Source organism: Eublepharis macularius, chromosome 1, assembly GCF_028583425.1.
Source record: "Eublepharis macularius isolate TG4126 chromosome 1, MPM_Emac_v1.0, whole genome shotgun sequence".
NCBI lineage: Eukaryota > Metazoa > Chordata > Lepidosauria > Squamata > Eublepharidae > Eublepharis > Eublepharis macularius.
The window spans coordinates 201,890,780-201,916,157 of record NC_072790.1 but is presented as its reverse complement, the minus strand read 5'-3'; the positions used below and the strand labels follow the sequence as shown (position 1 = coordinate 201,916,157).

Sequence of the window (25,378 nt, the reverse complement as noted above, 5' to 3'; positions counted from 1 at the left end):
ACGATAGTATGGGCGAGAAGGCTGCTGCGACGGCTGGTGTAGAACCCCATACGAGCGGGCTGTCAGACGGTCGGTCCTCTTCTTAGAGAGGAACTCGTCAGTTTTCTCTGAAAACAGGGTGGTGCCCTCGAACGGCAGGTCCTCAACCCTGTTCCTTGTCTCAACTGGCAGGGCGGTCGTGCGAAGCCATGCGTACCTGCGCAGTACCACCGAGGAGAGAAGTGATCTAGACGCAGTGTCAGCCATACTTCGCCCAACATTAATTTGGTGTCTGGATAGGCGAACAGCCTCCTCCTGAATGACCCGAAGCAGAGTGCGCTGGTCTTCGGGAATCTTAGGAAGAAAAGACGCCACCTTCTTCCATAAAAACAGCTGATAGGCCGCCATCATTGCGGCATAATTCGCCACTTTGATGCCAAACGTAGCTGAAGTATACAACTTCCTGCCCAAGGCATCGATCTTTCTACTATCCTTGTCAGTTGGAGCCGACAGCGAGCCCTGGCGAGGCCGAGCTTGCATCTCCTCAGTGACAAGTGAGGATGGAGGAGGGTGAACGGCCAGGAACGGATGAGCATCATCTTTGGTTCTGTACAAGCTCTCCACTTTCCGATTAGTGGCGGTAGCAGACGCAGGTCGAGACTGCAGTTTTTTCCAAAGATCAGCAAACCCCTCAATAAGGGGAAAGGCAATCGAGGGAGTAGATCCCGAATAGATATGTTGCAATATCTTATCAGTAAATTTAGATTCAGTGGAAGTCACTTCAAGGTCCAAGGCTTTCGCCATTCTTTGGAGCAACTCGTTGTAGGCCCGAAAATCATCAGTGGGCGAAGCCTCATCAGATGGCCCAATTTCCTTTTCAGGTGACTCCGACAGAGGAGAAACACTGTAGCGGGCCCGGGGCCGTGGAGAGACCCGATCCAACGGGAGGCGGGATGGGTCATATCCAACATCGGAACCGACTCGAAATGAGGGAGACAACGAAGCACCTCTATAATGCCGGTCAGAGTAGTATGAACTCTCTCTACTAAAGTAACGAGGGACAGGTTCATCTCGACGTCGACTCTCCCTGGATCGGCTCCGGTAGGACCGTGGCGGGCTCCGACAGCTAGAGCGACGGGTAGACCGACTCTGTCGACTCCGAGCCGACCGAATAGAACCTGATTCGTACGAGGCCGATCGGGCCCGACCTGAAGGGGTAAGAGGCTTCTCGAGGAGAATGACGTCGTCCTCCTGAGCCTCCCGGTCCGGAGGAGTCTTGAACTGCGGACGATCACTCGCCTCTGCCTGCTGCTCCACTTGGACAGGAGCGGAGTCGACCGGAACCGACGGGGAAGAGGTGAGTAAGCCTTCCAACACTGCCTTATCATGCTTACTGGAATGCTTATGCTTTTTCTTTTTCTTTTCAGGAACGGTCTTCGATCTCACAGAGGGATCCGAAGTCATCGGAACCGTAGAGGTGGTATGAGTTGGAGGAGTCGACCTCGGAACCGACGGAGTCGAACTTCTATGGGCTCCACGAGCAGGTGAAGCCAAGACAGCCGACGAGATCGAAGGAGGTCGACTTGCTAGATGTCTCGGAACCGAAGCGGTCGGTTCCGACAAACTCCGACCCGAAGGGATCCTCTCGGACCTCGACTCCGAGCGACTCGGAGACGGTTGTGAACGAGGAGTCTTGGAACCCGACGCTACAGGAGGACGAGAGGACGCAGACGGAGCAGACGAAGACTTCGGTGGAGGGTCCTCGACCGACATCGCACGCTGCCAGAGGAAGGCATGCAAACGATCCGCCCGTTCCGCCCTGGCCTTGGAGGTAAACGCGCGGCAATGCTTGCACGCCTGAGTGTTGTGAGTTTCCCCAAGGCAATATAAGCAAATGGAATGGCCATCCGACCTTGTCATTTTACGATTGCAGGTCTCGCAACGCTTAAACAAGGCCTTCTCAGACATCGCGAACGAAGAAAGCTGTAAACCTCAACGATCGGCGGCGAAAGAGAAACTGAGGGTATGTGAGGGGCGCTCCGCCTCTTAAGGGCCGTTTCGGCGGGAAAGCAGCCGCGCATGCGCGCTGAGAGGCGGGAGCGCCCCCTGGTGGTGTTTAGCTATTAAAATCTCCGGTATCGGCAGGCCTGCGCGTGCGCAGTCCCATGTGGGACTGCACAGGAAGACCGTAGATGAACTGATAGGTTACCAATGGTGTGACTGCAGAATGGGAGTTAAATTCATGCAATTCCTAGTTCCTGATAATATTGAATATTGATGGCATCCAATTCCATGGCTATGAATGAGTTCTTCTAAAGGATTTACATAGAGGCTGAATAATATGAGGAATAAAATTACACCCTGTGGACCCCTGCAAGATAATTCCCTCTCTGGAGATAGCTGGTTTCCAGCAGCAACCGTTTGAGGTCATTCCATGAGAAATGATTTAAACCAGTCCAAGGCACATACATCGACACCCACTTCTGTCTCCAAATGCCTCAACTGGATGGCAAAGTCAACTCTACTCTATCAAAATTACAGATAGATCCAGGAGGAGCAACAAAGGACCATGGCCTTTGCCTCCATTCAAACAGAGATCATCAGCTAAAGCCATCAGAAGCATCTATGCCCTTCTAAGACTATTAAAGTCAATGAGTTTAGAAGAGTGTAACTCTTTTTAGGATTGCACTGTGAATGCCCTTGTTTGTTAGTAGCTGCTGGAGGGAGGGGGAATATCAGATTGAAACTGCAGTTCTAGTGGATATCAGCTTAACTTTTCCCTCCCAAGCCATTTTCTTGATTGAAATTTATTTTTAAAATGGAAACCAAAACAATATATTAATAATAATGTTATATCTTTAGAACAACTATATCTTTAGAACAAATTACAGTTATAATAAATTACAACATGGTTACTGTATCAGTTTTAATGAGACTGTAAGTAGATACTTGTTTCATACACCTTCATCAGACTACTGCAGAAAAACTTGCAGATAATATAGATTTCAATATATATGTTTTCATCAAAATCTTGCAAAAAAAACCTTTTAGGCAATAAAGATCTCAGTATATCAAGACCTGCCAAGTAGTTGCATCTCCCTGAAAATCTAGAATGTCAAATATATTTCTTCACTTATGTGGGGAAATAACTGTACAAAGAAGGAACAGTAATGGTGCAGGTAAAGAATTCTTTAATATTGAATAACCCCTACGAGTTTTGTCTTAGCTTCATCAGGGGGATCCTCAGAATTCTTACAGATGTCTATTTCATCTGTGCACTGGTTGCAAAAAGTAAAATGTTAAAGTAATATGTTCCAATTGTGAAAGTATTATCTTCCAATTGTTCTTTACATATAAGCAATCCTAGCTCATACTCACTAATATCAACCATGGGTAATTTACAACTGATGCAATCTTAATATAATCTTATACCAATAAAGAATATCTCAATAACAAAAAATATAGAATACTGATGTTAAAATTATGTACAGAGCCACAACAGTCTGATAAAGAAGTATGAAATAAGCATCTAACTGGGATTTGCAACTGATATCATAACCATGTTGCCATTTATGATAACTGTACTTGTTTCTTAACATATTATCTCTCTCTAATTAACTAATACCACCATTAAGACACTGTTTTAGTTGATTGGTCAATTTGGGGTTACTGAGGGCTTGTTCCTTTTGTTCAAGTTCTTGAAATTTATTTATTTCATTTACATCCCCTTCCTTCTACTTCTTCCTTCTTCTTACAATACTGACACCATTAAAATACAAAAAGCAAACCATAAAAAGCAATAAACAGCAACAACATAAGATCCCCAGCTACTATTTTGATATAATCCCCCGCTCCCCAAGCTAGCTATTGAGTTTAGAATCCTTAGGAGATCCAGTCACAGATCTCCCTCTATCATCTCTAGTTTGGTCCTAAATCTTAATAAGCATAAAACATTACTGTCTAAATATAAGATTCAGGTATGAGATTTTGAGTTGATCTTTCAGGCACTACTGGACCTGTATCTTGCTCTTCTACTACAGATCAACACGGCTACCCACCTGAAACTGTCTAAATTTATTCATACACATACATATTCTCACACTGTTGTACTGATGATATATCTTAAAAACTAAAGAAGTGAGCGAAAGACTAATAAGTTCACACTTTTCTGTGTAAAGACCCTAAATATAACAATGAGAGAGAATTCCTTAACAATTTTATATCAATTATATCACATTCCCACAGGAATTAGAAGTTTGTTTGGAAATGTCTAATACTGGAGAGACAAGGACCAAGCAGATTTAAAGTATGTCTTATGGCACTGCACAAAAATATTGAATAAATATGATGTAATTTTGGGCTTTGTCGTCACACTCATATCATTAATTGAGTTACTTAGGTTTTCAAAAAATATATAATGTTAAACATGAGACAGAGAACCGACAGGCAATTTAGTGGCAACATCCTCTGGAAAAAATAAAAAGCTCCAGTAGACAAAATGGATGAAAAGGATTTGGCAAGTGTTGCTGTTGACCAGATTAACTGCTTTCCTAGAATAATGCATGCATATATGCCATCAAGTCACAACCGACTTATGACAACCCCAGCAAGGGACCTTCAAGACAAGTGAGAAGCAGAGGTGATTTGCCAGTACCTTCCTCTGCAGAGTCTTCCTTGGTGGTCACCTATCCAAGTACCAATCCTGCTTAACTTCCAAGATCTGATGAGGCTGGGCTATACCATGCCGCCTTCCCTCCTTCCTAGAATCATGGAGGAGTTTTATAGATCATCAAGTTCAACTCCCTGTTCAATGCAAGGAATACAAAGACAGAACATCCCTGGAAGATCTCCATCAAGGGAGAGCCCTTCTCTACCCTAATTAATTCATTCCACTGTTATACAACTCTTACCATTAGAACATTGCTCCTAATGTTCAACCACAACCTACTTTCCTATCACTTAAGATGTAGACTTGCTATCTGGAGCAACGCAGAACAATTCTTTGCCCTCTTAGAAAAGAGTATGAGAAGGTAGACATTGTATATTTAGTTTGCTATTGGCAAAAATGAAATCCCTTTATCAGAGTAAACCATCTGCATTTTTGGCCCTGATTCACAAAGGAAAGGAAGGCTGTCCTTCCAAATAATACTATAATAAATAACTTTTTAATAATAATTGCACATAACAACAATAGTTCAGATTATTTGTTGCCTTGGTGTCTGGATAATGGGAATCCTTCTTTGATTTGGCCTTACCTTGCCACAAGCTGCCATAGAAAGTGCCAACTGATACCAGAGGTGAAATTCACCAAATGCAAGCTTCATTGCACGTTCTAAACACTAAAGAAGAAAAACAGAAGGGAGGCATAAAAGACATCACAAGTAGATTCTTTGGCTGCAATCCTAAGAATGCTTGCCTGGGAGAGAGCTCCACTGAATAAAATGGGATGGAGTAAACATGCATAGAAATCCACTCTAATTTTTGTACAATGAGTTACCAAAAGAGGATTTAGAAACCTCAAAATTAGGCAATTTTATACCTTTTTTAAAAAGTGTGTAAGTGACAGCCAGCCTGATTGTATGGGATTATGCGTGCAGTTATATTTTCATAATGTTTGGGGAAGAGAATTTTCTCATTATCTTAGCTCCCCGTAGTTTTCTCTGACTTGGAAACCTGAATGTAGTTCATACAGGTACACAGGCAGAGATTTTCACTGACATATTCAGAATGCTGATTTGGGTTATTTAATCAATATTGGTAACCTATCCAGTATAGTTCTCACATGCAGGAGAATGAGGTGGCAAAGACTTGGGTGATATAACACAAGCTGAGTGAGAAGGGGATGTTTTCCTTAGGGAAAAATGCTGCTATGGGAAGATGCTGCAGCTTGGGCTTCTCCCCTGTGGCCCTGGGCTTCTCAAATCAGTGGCAAAACAATAAACCAGCTGCAGCAGCTTCTACACAGCTGGTGGACTGAAGGAATCCAGTCCCAGAATTCTAATTCTGATGAAGTCGTAGATATTGCTCATGCCCGTAGGGTGAATTTGCATTCCAATAAATGTTTCAGTTGAACGTCTTGCCATTTGGACACACTTCAATAAATATTATAAGCAAGGTGGCTTCTGTCTGAAAGAATTATGAGTGCCGTCTCCATTAAAAAAGAAAACCTTGAGTTGGTTACCTCAGAAAGCATGACATACTGCCCTCTTCTGCCCAGTGTGATACTGAGAAGATCATAAACTGCTGATGCATCCTGCAGACTGACAGCTCGGTCATCTTTCTGGTCTGGGGCCCGGCTAATTACTGCATCCTGGTTTGCCTGGCAAATAATTCAAAACAAAGAGATCAGACTGAGTAGTAACAAAGAGAGCGAGCCAAGTCCACCACAGAAGGGTCTTCAACCAGACACCGTATGTCAAGCGATTGCTGTACCAGCCTACACATTTATCTGCAGGAGTCTAATTCAAGAAGGAAGAATGCATTTACAGGAAGGTTGGAAGACAATTCCCGAGGATTTTCTTTCAGAATATTTAGATGGGAGATAGCAAAAGCCTAAAGGGTCAGAGTTTTCAAAAGCCTAAGGCCACACTTAAATTGTGTGCCAAATTACTTCAGCTGCCTGCAACTTTACTATGGCAACTGCATGCCCTTTAAAAATGCTATTCCAGGTTTCCTATGGTTTGAAAATGTGGCTTACAATAAGAATCACAATGTTCCCTTTGCAATTTTATACTATTCTCTAAACTGCTTCTCACAAATCATCTTCCGAAGATCAGCTGAACTATTTTTGACTGCAACTCCACAGTACCATTTCTACAGTTCACAGCATTTAGTAGCACAAAACAGTGCATACTAGTATATACTAGGCAAACATGGCTGCAGGAAGTTCTCCACATGAACCTTCTCGGATTTATGATTGCCTTGCATTTGTATGGGGAAAAGTAGATGTCTCCCTAGTTATGTGCAAGTCCAGCAAATTACACAGCTCCAAAAATAGCTGTCACTATTTCATGAACCATAAAATGGTTTGCAATGGCAAACCACCTCTGTTAGTCTCTTGCCTTGAGAACCTCACTAGGGGTCGCCATAAGTCATCTCTGACAAGAGCACTCTCCACCACCATCCAGACTAGAGCTCAGTTCCCTTGGAGGAAATAGCAGCGTTGATGGGTGGAATCGATGGAATCACATTCCTGCTGAGCTCCCTCTCCATCCTAAATTGCACCTTCCTAGGCACCACACACAAATTGCCAAGAATTTTCCAAACCAGAATTGCCAACCCTAATCAACATGTTTAATACCAATGGTAAAGATGTAGTAGCTGAGGATCAAGCTAAGTGGGTCAGGGGCATAATTTGTTTCTTTCACACTTGACTATAAAATGGGAATAGAGAGAGTCTTACTTTACCAAATTAGCATGAGGGAGAGAGTGAAACTTCCCATTTTCCCGTTATTCATCTGCCTGCAGGTTGTTATTCTAGGCACTCTCCTAACTTCCACCTGAGAGAAAAAAAGGCACAGGAAGAGGGTTCTACATTCCTCTCCTGAATGCTTCTTCTACTGTCTCCAGGCCCTGATTTATATGTCAATGAGGTGGAGACATGAAAAGAAAGATGTATCTGCTACCATTGCATCTAGATTGGCCCCCTATTCCTGCTCTAATCCAGACTACCAATCACAGTGTGCCAAAGGGACAATGATGGGGAAGACACAGGAACAGTTCTTTGCAACCAGCATCCTGATCCATGAGAGTTGCACATTCAGAAGTTTGCATACAAGCTTGGGCTACTTCAGATGTTCTAAAAATGCATTGTCAGAAGAAATGTGAATGGCTCATGCTTCCCATCTCTCGCTGTTTCTTGATCCTGGAAGGGTCAGGGGAGCATGTTCTATCCCTGCATCAGAAGAATACATTTCTCCTCCTGAGAGGGGGATATGTGCATCTCCCCCCTTTGTGTAAGACCCAGAAGCGGCAGGAGAAACGGCATAAGCTATTTTTATTTGGCAAGTTGCTTCCTTAGAATGTCAAAAATTGAAACAGCAGCAGCACAAGGAGAAGAATTTCCATTCATCAGTGACCTCCTGCACTCAGCAGGGACTATTTTGTGTATTAGTTTTCCAAAAACCACTTGCATTTGGCAATCTACTCCAGGCAGATAGGGAAAACAAAATTGATTCAAAAGCCGATTACAGCCTACGCTCCTAATCTGGTTCTCGGAGGTGTAGCTAATCTGTTTTTTTTTAATTCCCTAACACAATAAAATGCAGAACTTATATAGAGAGTTAAAAAAAATTAGAGTTCATTCATGTTCAGTAATCAATGACACTTCTTTATTATGGTGTGGGCCTTTAAGAGGATGATTAAAAGTGCATTGGGAAGGCAGAATGTGCACAGCAATCCTTATTATCAATTAAATCTTTCCGTGTTGCAAAACCATACCATTAAAAAGTTTCTGCACCAGTGAGTCTGCTGTGACATTTATTTGTGAAAAATAGCTGCACTGAACAAGCCCCCACATATTCTGAAAGCTGGTAATCAGCATCACATCAGAGTCAGCTATTTTGAGCATTTGTCAGTGGGCCAAACTAGGAATTTTAAAGTGATGCCTTAGCATAGAGACACGGTTCATCCACGCTTTTGCTCACTGAACTGTATATAGAGACTTTTGGCATTGCCACGGAAAGGGAACTGCTGCCTATATGCCAAACATTTAGCAATTTAGCAGGTTCCCTCAGTGATCCCCCCTCCCTCCCCTATCTTTTTAACTATCATTTTTATCTTTTGGATTTATTTTAAATTCTGGTTTTAAATTGTTTTAATGATGCATTTATGTTTGTGTTTTAATGGCTTTTAAGATGATATTTTAATCATTATGTTTTGAATTTGTTAGCTGCCTTGGTGGCCCTTTGAAGGCAGAAACATGGTGTAAGAATTTTGTTAATAAATATAAATAAATAAAAAATTACATCAGCAAATTTCAGCAAAACTATACCAATTTGCAAGTCCAAGGACATTTCAAGTTTCCGAGCCTGGATAGCCCAGGCAAGCCTGATTGTGGCAAATCTCAGAAACTGAGCAGGGTTGGCCTTGGGGGGTCATTATAGGACAGTTAGGAGTTGGTCCCCTGCAAATTTGGTGAAATTTTGCACAAAAAAATGACCCCTTCCCCTTCCTGGCCACCAGAAATTTCTGAACTGAGTTTACTATAGGAAACAATGGCCAAATTTTGCTGGATTTGATCTTTATTACCAAAACGAACTGGAGAATGAATTTAATATTTGCAGGATGCTGATTTTTTTTTTTCCAGTTCAGATTTCTGAACTGGAATTTAATGTATTTTTCCCCTGTTCACACCTCTACTACAGCTCTTAAGGAGGAAACATCAAAACCTTTAGTGAAAGATTACTGTCTAGTCCCAAGCTGGTAGGCATTCTAATGTACAACTGATGACATTGCCAGTCAGCAGTGGCGCACATGCATGCATAGTATACTAGATAGGCCTAGCTTTAGATATTTTGCTAACCCAATTCAAAACTATCCTACATCTGGTATGTAGTATGGTGGATTCCCTCCTCCGGGCTTCTTCATAATATAGATGCATATAGCAACAGACATGCAGCCTGAGAGTGTGTTTGAGAGGTGCAGGTGCACATTCCTGCTCATATTGCAGTACACACAGAAACACACGCCCTCATCTATACCTTGCTAATGAGGAGCCCATATTAAATGGAACACATTCTGGTGTGCATTGCTACATAAGTGCACAGCAGCAGCCTATCCTCATGTGGTGTTCCCAATTCAACAAGGGAACCTGTACATGAAAGCTGCTTCCACATCTCCTCATGAGTCCAGAGCCTGTATGTTTACTTGCCACATGAATTAAGGTAAGGAAAGGTCCTCAGCGTGTTGAGTAATTTATGAATACATGGTGGTACCCCTGCATGAGGCTGCAGTAAGAAATACTGGATCATTCTCTTGGAGATGATGGAGGGGGGTGTCCCACAAGGTTCTGTGTTATCCCTCATGTTATTTAATATCTGTATAAGGCCCCTTAATGAGATAACCTAAAGTTCTGAAATATGTTGTCTTCAATATGCTGATGACACCCATATACAATATATCTCTCTGAATAAGCCACTGGATGCTGCTGCATCTGTCCTGGCCCAGTGTCTGAATGCAGTGGTCATGGCAGAGGGAGAACAAACTGAAGCTGAATCCAGATAAAATGGAGGTGACACTGGCTGTAAAAGGCCACAGCTTTAAATGGGATTCTTCTTCCTACCTTCGACGGAGTGGGATTTTCACTGAAAGACTATGTTAAAAGCTTGGGAGTCTTGCTGAACTCGGGTTTCTTATTTGAGAAATAAGTGTTAGTGACAGAAAAAAATTCTTTTTTCCACAGCTACCTTTAGTTAGGAACCTGTATCCTAATTTACAGACTGCCTGAACTGGCCATAAGGATCGCTGCTTTGGTAACCTTGAGACTAGATTACTGTAACACATTATACATGGAGCTGCCCTTGAAAACAATTCAGAAACAGCAGCTAGTGAAAAATGTGGCAGCCTATTTGTTACTGGAGGCTAGCTGGTGGTGGTAACATGTTAATCTTGTTCTGGGGTCTCTTCACTGGCTGCCAATTAGTTTCTGGGTCCAATTCAAGATGTTGATGCCCACCTTCATGATGTGGGGCCCACATACATGAAGAACTGACTCTTTTTGCATGTTCCTATGTGGCCCCTTCACTGTTCCCAGAAAGGTCTACTGTCTATCTACCTTGTCTAAGGCACATTCTGCTATGGTCTAGTTTAGGCTTTCTCAGTGATTGTCCAATACCTGTGGAATAGCCTCCCAGATGAGGTCTGAGGAACTTCTGCCTTTCGGGGGAGACTGCTAGACAGTTTTTTCCGAGAACTCCAGGGACAGCCTAAGTGTGTGCAAAGGGGGAATTATCTTGGAATATCCTCTTAAAGTTTTAATGTATTTTATATTTGTGTTTTAAATTATTATTCTTTTATCCCATTGTTTAATATTCTTGTTGCTCATCTTGGGGCCTGAGGTGGTCAGGGAAAAGGTGGGTAGATAAACATTTCAAATAAATTACTACATTTCTCCTGGATTTTAATTGGTTAGAAACTCATTATAAATGGTTTTATATCCTCCTGCCTTCTTATGATAATACTGAATTGGGGGGACCTTTGGTCTAATCTAGTAGAGCTTTTCTTACAGTACTATCCTAAGCAGAGTTGACTTCAATGGACTAGAAGGGTTTAACTCTGCTTAGGATAGCACTGCTAATTAATTACTTTTGCAGTAACTTGTTTTTATTGTCTTACTTAACTGATTTATGCTGTTTGAAGCTTTGCTGTTATTTCCTTTCACATGGAAAAGCAACTCATAAATGCAATAAATAGAAACCACCACGCGTTCTCTTGTGATTGAACAAATTACCCACAAGAACCCAGATTCACTGAACTACAGAAGCCAAAGAAACTGCACACTGAAGTAAACGCAAGAAAAGATGCTCCCAGTTCCAATCACAGCATCTCCTTTCTCCTTTTTTCTCAGACTTCTGAAGGTCAGATCCCATCTGGCCACTTGACTCAATAAATTATTTCTAAGCTCTGTTGTACTGGGCACAATGTTTATTAATCTTGGCTACAGGCACCCTAATTTCCAGTACAGCAGGAAAGAGAAAAGGGAGCCAAACCCAGACAGATTATCCTGAACCACTTGTGGTATGTTATGTTGATTCACAACATGCCAACAAGATGTTGTTCTCTTACTATTGTTTTTAAAAGGCAGATAGTGAATAGGGCTTGATTTACAGGCATATGCAATGTACTTTAAGCTTCCAAAACTAAGAGGGGAATAGATTTCCTAAATGTAAATAAGAGCATATCAAAATAAACACGGGGGGAAATGTTCCATTCCTAGGTCTGGGAAAGCTCTCTTAGAAAAATTAAGGGCAACTGCAAAATAAAGAAGGGAAAGGTTATTCAAACAGACCTAAAGAAGGACACCTCCTGTTCTGTCCACACTTAGTGCTTGTTTGCATCTGTAATGAGCACTGAAGTCTAGCAGCGATCAATTGTTAAATGGATTTTTAGTATTATTAATATTGTGTGCCTTTGATTCAATACCATCAGTGTTCATAAGCTACACAGGAGAAAAACAGATAGGTTCCTATCCTCCAAGGAGTTTGCAATCTAAAATAAACTGTGGGTAAAAACAACAGAGGGAAGGGAGGCAGTGAAAAGGGGAGGGAGCAATATAGTTGCACATAGTTTAACGTTTCTCCAGCACCAAAATCATGCCCAGTGCAGCACAGTACTTTCCAAAACTATCTTTTTCCTGCTTGTAAGACACAGATTCCTCTGTGTCATGCCAGACCTGTGATGCAGTAGAAGTGAAAATGGTACTATTGTGAGGGGAGGCACCCATTCTTATTTCCAGAACTCTGGACTATCAAAGCCTGCATGGCCATTATGGAGCATCACCCCCATCAAAATCTTGTGCAACAGCCTCTTTAGCAAGGGAAATGGGGAAAAGGTATACAAACTCATGACCTTTTCTGAGACAGAGCATCCGCTGACTACACCATGGGATTCTTCTGTCTGCATCCTCCTTACATAGTGTCCAGAGATGAAAATGTTAATTTCCAAATTCCTAAAATAATGAGGTTTAAACTTGAGATTGAAGGGCCATTTGTTTGTATTTATTGCCTGCTGCTTGAGCCTTCTGGCTGTTGTTCCCTTGCCATGGAGTCCAGATATGGACTACAGATGCTCTGCTTGCCAAGGTGCATTGCTTGTCTGGACTTCCCTCTGTAGTCTGTGTGAGCTGAATCCCCTTGCCTGTTGATTTATGCAACCACTATCACATTGCCAATCTGCAGGAGTATGACCACCTCAGACACTGTTAGCAAAAAGAGGTTTGTGCCAAATAGACGGTGTGTAGCTCTAGGGGATAGATAAGGAGACCATACACCCTGAATGCCTTGGACAGCATCTCAGTTCTGAAGGTTTACATCTAATACAAGAATCCATCTGATGGACTCTATCACTGGGAACCTAACATTGGTTCTCCCACCACCTGGGCCAAAATTTGACTCATATTATTGTAGCTTGATGTTATTTGTTTTGAAATGGTGCAAAAGGTCGCTGTAAGAACTTCAAATAGAACCAAGTTTATGGAATGATGCCAAGGTGGGATACTATTGACCCCTAAATACTGGACCAGTAGTTGTATTTCCATTGTAGCTATCCCCTGAGTCAGTGAATTTGAAACAGATCATTGTTGGAGACAGAAATACCCTGTGAAATTCATATCCATGGTAATACCTAGATGATGAAAGTCTTTCACTTGTTTTTTCTAAATGAGTGTGTGCGTGCACGCCCACACACATGCACGCACACATGTGTGTAACTAATCAGAATACTGCAAAGAGTTAGGATTTCAATAAGTTTTGATAAAAGTGCTTGGATGACCAGATCATCTGGATATGAGAATATGTGAATACCTTACTCCAGGGCTTTTTTTCTGGGAAAAGAGGTGGTGGAACTCAGTGGGTTGCCCTAGGAGAAAATGGTCACATGGCCGGTGGCCCCACCCCCTGATCTCCAGACAGAGGGGAATTTAGATTGCCCTCCGCACTGCTTGGAGATCAGGGGGCGGGGCCACCGTCCATGTGACCATTTTCAAGAGGTGCCGGAACTCCGTTCCCCCGTGTTCCCCCTGAAAAAAAGCCCTGCCTTACTCTCTGAGAAAGGCTACCAACATCACTAAAGTTCTCGGAGATTTGTGAATGTTCTGGGAGAAAAAGATTTGTGAATGTTCTAAGAGAAAAAGAGAAGCTAAAGCAAAAGTTAATAACATTGCCCATTAGAAGCAAAATTTGAGATACCTTTGATGTTACTGTCATATGAGCATAATAAACACATGGACCCTTCAAGACTAAGACAACTCTGCTACAGTTGAAGAGATGGTTTCTATGTGGAAAAGTCACAAATCTCTTAAGACTATTCAGATCAAGGATGAGCCTTGCACCTTCATCTTTCTTTTGGACCAACCCCCCACCCCCAACATGCCCATTCAGTTAAGGCCTTCTGGAATTTTCTCTATGGCCCTACACTAAATGATGGCTAATTGCATTGTTTATAATAAGATTCCTCTTAATTTTTTCTCTTGGGGTTGCTGAAAATATATGGCTGGTTTGGGGTGTGCCAATGAACTTTCTCATGTAGCCCTTGGTAACTGGCTCGAGAACCCATCTGTTCCTGGAAAAGCCCTAACAACAATGCCAGTTTCCCTCCCACCAGGAACAGGGGCTGACTGTGAGTCAGAATCTGTTCCTCGGAGTGTTTTGGCAGTGCCCAAAGTATATAGTCCTTGGTTTCTGGTCCCTAGAGGGCTGAATTCCTCTGTGAAAGTATTTGCAAGGAAGTCCACCTTCCTCCTTGTCCCTATTTTGCCAAACTCTTCCCTTAATCATTTCAATAAGTATAAGAATGTACTGTTTTGCAGCAGAATTCTTGTGTGCCCTTGTTGCATCTGCAGTTATTCCATTTAATAAAAATACAACCTGATTAATTTCATGTATTAAAAAGGGATTATGACATCCATGGTCTGGGAGCATTCCATGCTATTTGGTACCTGGATGCGTGACCACTGGGAGCTTTAATCTTTTGAACTTTTCAAGGAAGAATGTCCTATATCTGAGAGAGATTTTCTTCCCGTATTAACCCTGCTGTGCTTTGGGATCAGTAAGCAAGGTCTTGCTTCTAGCTTGATTTCTATATGCAGGAAGGCCTCTTTGGTGGTAGCTTCAGAGTTATGGAATGCCTTTCCCTAGGAGATTTGCCTAGCTCCTCCCTCCAACTATTTTGAAAAAAAGGATGACCTTTTAACTGAAAGTTTTTAAGGATTACTCCTTCTATAACCGTTGCTGTCATGACATTTTCAATATTGCTCTGTTATTGCTATTTGCTTTATCCCTGGTGCTATTTTAAAAGTTAGTGGAAAGTGTACAATAAGTTTTAGTAGGGTTTTTTTTCTGGGAAAAGAGATGGTGGAACTCAGTGGGTTGCCCTTGGTGAAAATGATCACATGGCTGGTGGCCCCGCCCCCTGATCTCCAGACAGAGGGGAGTTTAGATTGCTCCAGCGGCACGGAGGGCAATCTAAACTCCCCTCGTCTGGAGATCAGGGGGCGGGGCCACCGGCCATGTGACCATTTTCAAGAGGTTCCGGAACTCCGTTCCACTGCGTTCCGGCTGAAAAAAAGCCCTGAGTTTTAGTAAACTAACTAAATTCATGTGTTCATAATCCTGAATATATCATTTGTAAACATTTTATCCTTACGATAAAAGTTATTCTTTTTAAAGATCATATTGATTTTTCCCCTCTGGAAAGGAGTCTGCTTAGAATTATTAGAGAGTGGCAAATAAGTTTTCTGTGGTAAAGGCCACCTATTGTATTGACTGAATAACTAAAAATCACCTGAACATCAACCTGCCAATTAAGAATGATACCAAACAGCTCTAAATAATTTATTCTCTGCCCCTCCACTGTGCTGATACGTGCTTCTTAGTGATTTGCAATGCTATCCTAAGCAGAGTTGTATCCTTCTAAGAACATTTACTTCAACGGCTGTAGAAAGGTGTAACTTTGCTTATGATGGCACTGTAAAATGAACACCCTGGGAAATCCATTGATGAGTTAATGATTTTTTTTGCCCAGACACAGTGAACCATCTTAAAGGTGATTCAGTCTTACATTAAATTCCTCAGACTGTTCAACAATGTTTGCTTAATTGATAATCAGATAGGGGTGGCTCAGAAAAGTAACAGTTTTCTATGCATTAAAAAAATAACCACTTTACTTCCAGCTGTACAGGCGAGCTTTTGTAAGCTGAAAGCCCATTTTCAACTCATAAAAAAACAAAGAAGTCTTGTCATGCTCATGTTTGATATAATCTTGATTGCTGCAATTAATTGTTTTAATTATTATCATTCTTTAAAACAACTGTTGTTTGGCTTACCATGGATTCACTGATCAGGAGCAGGAGGAGGGCCTCTTCTACGTTGTCTTTTGGGCTGTAGAGGCTGAAAGACAAACACAGGGAAGTGGTTGTTTTTTCACCCCAAAAACAGAAACTAAATAAAGGAATAAGCAAGATGAGGAATTAGCTCATGGTGTACTCTTGTTAACACCGTCACAGGACTAGTAACTTGAAACACCTCATGCATGATTCATTTGTTATATAATAGCTTTTTTTCAGACCTGGATGATTAATAGCTGTGGAGTGTATCTTGTGAGGGAATGGGGCTCTGACAAGTATGGCAGGCGAGGGCTTCAGTATCTGACCCATCTCTCAACTTGGAAAAATGACATGAAAAACTTTCACAGGTGGAGTTATTTTTTATTCTCAAAGCAAAAATAAAAAGCAAATTATGTAGAGCAACAAAAATCCAAATATTATTTTGACACAGTATCTAAAATCCAGCCTCCATTCAGTTACTTGACTCACCACCAGCTCCCTTATACTTTAACACTCCTCCCTCAACTCTCAAACCCTACCAATAACATGAAGCCTTTCCTTTCCACTATGAGGGCTTTCCTCCTTGGCCAAACTTGCCTAATAGCTACATTAGGATGTCAAGAATTTGTGAGGGAGTATTGCCCTTCAGTAATGAGTTTTATTGATTCATTAATTGTCTCTGCGTGATGGGACCTGAAGCAGGGCCTTACTTACCGATCTCAAGCACGGGGTGCATGCAGGACTAGACGGTCTCTTGGTTGTTTTGAATTTTAAATCACCTTGGATACACCAATAGAAAGGTGGAATAGACATGTATCAAATAAATAAATATTCTGAACATTACATGACATCTTAGCAGTTCGATCAAAGATTGAAGTGGAAAGACTTGCTAGTGACTAATGCAATTGGTTGATGTTAGCAAGTGTATAAATTGGTACCTTAACTAGATTGTTTTGGCTCTGGATGTAATAGTTAAAAAAGGAACTATACGCACTTATCTCCAGTGTGTAGCTGCAGTCTTCTGCGCAAAGTAGTGCAAATGTAAGTGTTATCTTCTTTGTTCATCAACTCAGGGAGAGGATCAGATAAGGGGCTCCAGTAACAATCTTCACTCAATGAGTGGAGAAGAAGTTCTGCCAGTTGTTTGGCAGCTGCCTGGAAAAGAACAGGGGACAGGATGTAGAGAAGGAACAACACATTTACAAAACCCAGAAAGACACTTTTACCTTCATTATTAAGAAGTCCACTTGACGCCATGAGATACCACAGTACATGATACACCAAGGATGCATCAAGTTACTTTCTTAATTTGGTCAGGGTTTGCATGTGTGTCTTCTTTAACCATTGTCACAGAAGTATGTTGAGGCTTCTCTCTGGCTGTGGTTCTTATTTAAGCATCCCAAACACAGCCAGTTACACAAGGAGTACTCGGCGACTTTTTTCAGGGCTGGGGCTGGAGTGGTTGTTTTCCAGCCAAATGACACCAAAACTGCAGTGGAGTTAGGTCTGCCTGTTTAGTAAAAAACCTCCAAGTTTCAAGTAAATTGGACCAAGGGTTCCAATTAGGAGTGTGCACTGAGAAATTTTCACTTTCAGTTTTGGTTTTGGGGGGTTCCGGAATAATCACTTTCCCTTACTGTTTGTTCCAGGTGGGCTGGTGCCAGATCGGAACTGATACATTTGGCGTTTTCATTTTCATGAGTTTCAGCCCATTGTGTGTGTGTTGGCCACACATGTGCTGATGCATGCTGTTCTTTTTGAGGTAGATGGGGAAACAAGGCTCTGGGGGCAGCTGTTTTTGCACTCAACAACATCAAAATCTCACAGAACACAGTCCTTCCCCTAAACCATCAACCCACCAAGTTGGAGAGCACACAACAGTGGGGATCTGTGTTTATGGACCTCGGGGGATGCTTGGGGAAGGCACATGTCAAGCTGAGTGTTGGGCAGCTGTGCAGTGAGTACACGCAATTATTATTATAAGAACACTGTTCTTTTCAAGGGAGGAAGTTGGGGAAACAAAGCTCTATTCATGCTTAATCAAAAACCACATTGCCCCAAAACCCATTGATCCAATGAGTTTCTCCTCAAGTACATGGAAACTCACACAGTAATGAACCTCAAGGAAGGCGAGTGTTGGTGGGTGCACACAATGGCGAGAAACTTACTGGCAAAGCAGTGCCAGCATTGCATAGTACAGCAAAAATTTTAAAAATTGCTTCTTTATGATAGCAACAATGCCAATAAATCCTCTTTGAGCCCTGTTGTTATGCCATGTTTCCCTGTGTCTTGTAGTTTTGTTTCCATGATGAGAGGCAAATCTTCTTCACCCTAATTGTCCTGGGACTCCCTGATTAAACCTGCTGGCCACCAGCCTGTCCTTGCACTGTGTGTGAAAGCACACAGAAAGGGAGGGCTAGATGTTGTTTGGTTTTTCCTTCACAGGAAGGTAAGTAGAGAGAGGATGGTCCTGGTTTTCCCCTATTTTTTACTAATAAAATTGGGAGACTGGACAGGTTGCTGGCTGCCAGCCTCCCTTTCCTACTAAAAACATTAACCCAGAGTTGAATGAAAATGAAGACGAAACAATGGTGGGCAGAGCTGAACTACGGAGTCCTGTTCATGTTCCTGCAAATAAAAAAATCTGACCAGATCAGTTCTTCCATGAGGAATACTGATCTGGAAAGACTTGGTGTGTATGCATGTGTGAGTATGCAATGAACACTGCTACCTCCCCGTCATTTTAATCAGAAAAGCCCCAAAAGCTAGAAGGCTTTCGGAGCAAGATGAAATTCCTCAACCTGCTGTCTTTGGAGGACTTCTTTATTCACAGTGTGTGGCCTTGCTGGCACCATGGCACCGAAATGAAGGACAGCAGCAGCAGAAGGCCACTGAATGGGCATGAACCAGCTCCACATGCCTGGGACCTTCTCAGAGCTGCTCTCCTTTAATAATCGTTTCTTCTTTCAAATTTTTAACCCTAATGTGCATAACATGAGCCTTTGTGGCAGTTGGAAACTCAAAGGCTGAAGGAGGCCCCTCCCTCCTCAAACCCACGTGTGCTTGCCCACATGGATGTTGCCGGCCTTTCCTTGTATCATGCGTAAAAATGCACAGAAAGAAATGGTGATGAAGGCACTGTGCCATCTGCTGCTCCCCTCCCCAGAGCAAAGCAAACCTTTTGTAATCTTATCCCTATGAGCCGCTCAATGCCAATGCCAATGCCCAGGAAGCATGAAGAAAAAATGCATTCATGAGTACTGCACTTATCCCCTTCCCACCAACAGAGTTAACATTAAGGGTTCAGTCTCTCCCCTTTGGATCCAATTGGTTGCATATTGATGAGTACAGACAGACTTGCCATTAAAGAAAACAAAACGAGGCTGTAACGACTCCCCCTCTATTGCCTGGCCTGCTTGTAAGGCCTCTCTACTTGGCAAGAACCAAAACAAAACACACAAACTTTTGGGTGGGGGGGGGAGTTGTTACAGCCTCATTCCCCAAATTTGTTCTGCCATTCCACAAGTTGCTTTAACGAGCAAAGCCAGCGATTTCTGTATGTATTTTTGGCTCTTTTTTCATTATGCACACCCCTAGTTCCAGTTTTACAGGGCCCTGAACAAGTTATCCCCAGCCATCATAATTGTACTTCCATTAATCCCATCAAACTTTCATGGGGAGGGTCCTGGAGCAGTTGTTTTCCAACTAAATGTCATCAAAATTGCAGAGGACTGAGGGCTGCCTGTCTAGAATCAATCCCCAAGTTTTGAGTGAATTGGACCAAGGGTTCCAATTCTACAGGCCCCTGAACAAGGGGCCAACAGGCTCTCAAAGGGAGCAAAGTAGTCAGCAGCTCTTTATTGGAAAGATGACTGGCTAGGAGCTTTACTTTGTGAGGATCTGATTGGAAGGGAGAAATGCCGTTTCCCAGGAACTCAACAGAATCAAAGAAAAACACCAGCACATGCTGCATTGCTGGAACTTGAAAAAACCACATGGATTCTTTGGGAGAGAGGATTTTGTAATTCCCAAGCATCTGGCTTCTTCCCTTCACCCTCTTCATCTGCCCATTCCTATTTCTGAAATGGGTGTTAGAATCACTGCATTATTTCTCCTTGATTTGCCTTTGTTCTCCATTGAGGAGAGTCAAGGAGATTTTTATTTCCCTTTGATTTAGAGACTGCTTCAGAATAATTGCACACGAGGCATAATAATTTCCCAAGAATCTCAGCAGCTGAGCTGAAAGTCAAAGAACTTTAAAAGGAGATTCCAGCATGAACTTGCTGAATTTGGATTTATATTTGCACAGAAATATCAGTGCGCAGACTCTATCTTCTGCTTTTCATTACCTTCTGACCACCTCCCCCTCCCCCTCCCCAGATATATTAGTCAAATGAGGATGCACTTCATGCATATTATAAAGTGGGCTGCAATCCACAAAGAATGAAGCCACAATAAATCTGTTAGACTTTAAGGTGTCACAGCTCCTTTCTTGGACACATGTTAAGACTCAAGACAATTTTGCTCAAGCCAATGTTGTCTGTGGGACAGCAGATTTATAACAAAGAATGGATCTGGCATCATTTTAATGTTATTAAACATTTAAGCTATGAAGTGTGTTTTATTGTGTACTAGCTACAGTTTTATCATGTATCATTTGTTACAGCTCAGGCAATAAAAAATGACAATGACTACTTGTTCAAAATAGGATAAGAATTTTTACAGACTACTGGATTAGCAAGGCATGCCCACAATTTTTTAAGTACTTGTTTTCCTTGCTTCAAATAATATAATACTGAAACCAAAGAGGAAACAAAATATAAACACAGTCAAGGAGAAAACAAGGAATATTCATTGTGAAGCAGCCACATACATAATGAAGACAGGCTTTACTTTGATATAATTTGTCTCTGTTTTTGAATAAGAGCGAGAAGAAGAAACACAGATTGCCTCCCTGAAACAAGACTATGCGTAGATGTCTGTAATTTTTAATTATGCATGTGCTGAGTAATTCTTATGCTATGTTCAATACAAGTGCAACCAAACATGTGATTTAAACCCCACATTTATGCAGGTACTCGTCCCCAGTTTCATTTGTAAAATGAATGCATGTTGGCTCTTTCTCACACATACGTACACAGATACATGCAAAATGTATGTGTTCACTGTAACATGTGAACAGAGCTACTAAGTCAGACTATTAGTTTACAACAGTTAGTACTAGCGCTGTACACCTGACCCCTCTGCTCACTGAATGAACGCACAAAGAGGGAGCGCAGGCAAGAGCCTGCTGGTCTCCAATCTCACCTCCACATGCTTGCTGGCTCATGGGCACAGCGCCTATGCCCAAAGGAAGGTCCATGTGGTTGGCAACATTTGGAAAGCAGTGTTCCCAATCAAAGGAAAGGAGTACACATTCAAACACATCCTCTGCACATACACTCTATGCTCACAAGCTGGAGATAGTGGGACCAGTATTCAGTTAACACACTAAGGGTTCGTGTGTATTGTTTCCCTTGACTGGCAGCAGCTTTCTGTGGTATTCAGTAAAGATCTTTCACATCAACCATAACCTGATCCTTTTAGTTAGAGATGCCAAAGATTGAACCCAGGACCTTTTTATGCAAAGCAGATGCTCTGCCACGGAGACATGGCCCCTCCCCAGAAGAAACAGTAACACTTTTTTCAGAGATAGCGGGTTTGTTTTTTTTTCATTTTAGCTCAGGGCCCAACTAGATATGACAATGGCAAACACATAAGCCTTTTCATGTATCTATCTCATTCACATATAAAGCAGGCAGAAAGGGGCTTCTTTTCTCATTAAAAGAAGTGTGCAGCACAGATGTGCTGAACCTTTCCCTCTCCTGCATTTTATCTCTCCTCAAGTCTGCTATTCCACCCCTTTTTCTCTATCCCCCCACTTTCCTTACTGAAGCTGGGAACAGATGAAAGCAGATAGATCAACAGACTCTGGCCCATCTGGCTCAGTATTGCCTATCTGACTGGCATCATGGGCCACTGGCAGAAAAGTTTAGGTGGATAGCTGTGTTGGTCTGCAGCAGAACAGCAGGATTTGAGTCCAGTGGTACCTTAGAGACCAACAAGATTTTCAGTGTAAGCTTTTGGGAATAAGAGCTCCCTTCTTCAGGCATGATAAAGGTCTTCCCCAGCACTTGCTGCTGGCTGGAGGTACTAGTAACTGAACTGGGGGCTCCTTATTCTGTGCAAAATTCTTCGTCAAGAAATTATGAATTCTTCAAGTTGTATAGCTTATGCAACTCAAACAAATGTGGAGTTATTTTTACTTTTCATAATTTATTTTGCACCATTTGTTTTGGTTATATAAGCTTTACTATGGAGAGTTTAGGAAAATGAGGGGAAGCGGGGTTTAGAACCTCTAAGCCAAAATGGATCCATTCCAAATCAAACTTCAGATGAGGTTGGGGTCTGATACAAAATGGATCCAGGAGGAGGAAGCAGCACTCTTGAACCTCCTCCTCCTTTCAGATTCAACCTCATCTCTACATTTATTATCATTTAATATTCTGCGGCTCTACAGAACCACAACCTACACATAGATCTATATATCTATCACAGTGAGTCAGTCCCAAACCCAAAGAAATCTAGTTTATATGAGGCTGAGAGGAGCCAGTAATAAATACATTTCATCCCTCAGTATGAAAACTGCTCTCATCTGGAAGATAACCTGTCCATCTGGTGTTTGTCTGCATTAAATTCCATTTGTTTCCTTTTTAGTCAGTTAGCTAATACAGACCTACAAGACAGATTCCCATCCCCACCCCCCAAGACAAATAAGGCCATACTCAAACTGCATGGCAAGGATTTTTTAAAAGGACACACACATGCCAAAAAACAAAAATTATTTTCTTCCCATTTCAAAGCAGGGCTATGACATCTACCAATCAATCAATCTTACCATTCTGAAGCTCTGAGTAGCTTTTGTTTCCGTGGTCCTTAATAAATCTCGGAGGTCTCTCATTCCTTTCACGATGTTGCTAAGGGAAAGGCAAAGGCAAGATATGTAAAGGCAAAATTGATTTGATGGAGAACTCTGAATAAGGAGGGGAGGCAGGAAGGAAAGAAGGAAGGAGAAAGAAAATATCCAACATATAAAATACCTAATCATGCTCAATTGGGTGAATGCTAATGATGCTCTCAAGTTGGGCTAATGACAATGAAGCAAGTCAATGAGACCTTTGAAAGATAGATTCTCAGGAGCTTTACTCCAGATGGTGTCCTATGAGAAGATCTCTGATGAACACAGGGGACATTTGGAAGTTTTCCACTGATCCTATTTTTAAATAGACACTGCTTCCTCAAATGACTGCGTCGTTTCTCTCTTAAGTGCCTTTGCATTTTTCACCATGGGCAAATAGCATAGACTGATACATCTGAAGCAGCTTCTCACATCTGTTTCATTTGAAGTAAATGCATTGTACAGATGCCAGGGATCCATGGCCAAAGGCAACTCTTTACCACATGTACATGTGTACAAGAGGTGTGAGCAGCTACTTCAAATAAGGTGGGGAAGTGAGGAAGATCCTGCTGGCAGAAGCTAGTGGCAGCTGAGGTTTATCTTGGTGGACTTCTGTTTTCTACTCTTTCTGCAGGTTGAGGCCTGGGGCCAGAGGTGCTATCCCTTGAGCACAAAAATAACATTAATAATAATAACATTAAATTTATATACCGCCCTTCAGGATGACTTAACACCGACTCAGAGTGGTTTACAAACTATGCCATTATTATCCCCACAACAAAACACCCTGTGAGGTGGGTGGGGCTGAGAGAGCTAAAGGCTGTGACTGACCCAAGGTCACCCAGCTGGCTCCAAGAGGAGGAGTGAGGAATCAAACCCGGTTCTCCAGAGTAGAGTCCTGTGCTCTTAACCACTACACCAAACTGGCACTCAGGAAAGAGCCAAGGGGATCACTCCATGGCTCTTAGTCTGTGGCTCAGAGCCTGGGACCTGCAGTAGTTGCCTTGCAGATCTGGACTAGAACAGATTTATTTTTATCTTCTTTGACAATTTTTGTCATTTTGAACTTGTTTTTCTTTTTTGTAAGTGACTTTAGGCCCTTCTGGCGAGAAAAGTGACCTAAATATGCTGAAGTATTTTATTTATTTTTAAAAAGGAACCATATATTAAAATGTGCACAAATAATATACAGCCTAATGCCTCGTGGATAAGACCACCCTGTACACATGTAAGGCTCTATCCTTGTGATCAGGAATGATCAGGAATAACTGTTGCCAATCACTACCTATGTATGTATACAGGTACTGTGCCCATATGCAGCTAATTTGCTAACATGGATGGGTCCAGTGCACTTGGCCACCTCCCCATCTAATCAGGAGTGGCTCTTTATGCTGGGGAAGCAAGAACAGATTGAACATTCTGCTTGTTTATCAGCCACCTAGCACCCCAGTGAGCTCCCTCTCTGAGCTGACAGAGCTGCTCTTGTATGTGGTGCTGGAGACAACCAGACTGATTGTTCTAGATAACTTCAACATTCATCCTGAGCACTCCTCATCAGGGCTGGCACAGGATTTTACAGCTTCTCTGGCTGCCCTGGGCTCCTCGTAAATTGTGATGGGCCCAACACATCAAAGAGCCTTCAAGGGGAGGATTTGTTTCGGGGTTTGAAATTCAGCCTGAACTATGATCTGACCACTATATACTCAAGTCAAGGGTGAATATGGCACCAATACTGTTCAAAAAGGGAGGTCCCAGTTAAAACGGTCCACCAATGGAGGCACACGGAACCTTCTAGATTCCAAAATGCTCTGGGAATTTTAGGATTCCAAACACAGCTCTGCTGAGGCCATGATGGGAGCTTGAAACTATTGACAAGAGCACTCCGTGTCAACCTTTCCTACCCTTTGGGCAGAAGTGAGCCTTGTGGTTTACCACAGAGCTCAGTGATCTAAGGAGGAGGGAAGATACCTCGAAAAATGCTAGCAGAAAATTCATACTGAATCCAAGAGAGTGAGCTATAGAGCCTCCTGGAAGAAGTGGCAGTGACAGCATTAAAAAAAAGTTATTTATCTGCTACCTCACAACCATTCCAATTGTTTAAAGTATCTTGACATCTGCTGACTCCTAACCTGAGCATTTACCTTCTCAGGAACAGACAATGAGCTGTGATATCTTCGTAAGGGTTTTTTTCTGCTGATAAAATAGCACAAATATGCTCTGATCTGGAAGCCACCTATAATATAGGCCAGGCAGAATAAATGCCTAATACTTCAACTGGTCTACTTATGGACCATGCTGGCCCTGTTACTACAATGAACATTGACAGAGCCCTGGGATCTAAGAAGGCCACCACTTGTGCACTG

At 42.2% G+C, this 25,378-nt stretch overlaps 1 protein-coding gene across 1 annotated transcript in view; it reads right to left on the bottom strand.

The window, feature by feature from the left end:
* The window catches only part of TTC7A (tetratricopeptide repeat domain 7A), a 243,016-nt gene that overhangs the window by 179,042 nt on the left and 38,596 nt on the right, over positions 1–25,378 (bottom strand). Inside the window, exons 6-10 of the mRNA XM_054984113.1 lie at positions 22,956–23,034; positions 17,013–17,173; positions 16,019–16,082; positions 6,161–6,298; positions 5,235–5,318 (exon numbers count right to left, since the gene is read on the bottom strand). Of these exons, the coding sequence (XP_054840088.1) occupies positions 5,235–5,318; positions 6,161–6,298; positions 16,019–16,082; positions 17,013–17,173; positions 22,956–23,034 (526 nt within the window). The remainder of the gene's footprint in view (positions 1–5,234; positions 5,319–6,160; positions 6,299–16,018; positions 16,083–17,012; positions 17,174–22,955; positions 23,035–25,378) is intronic.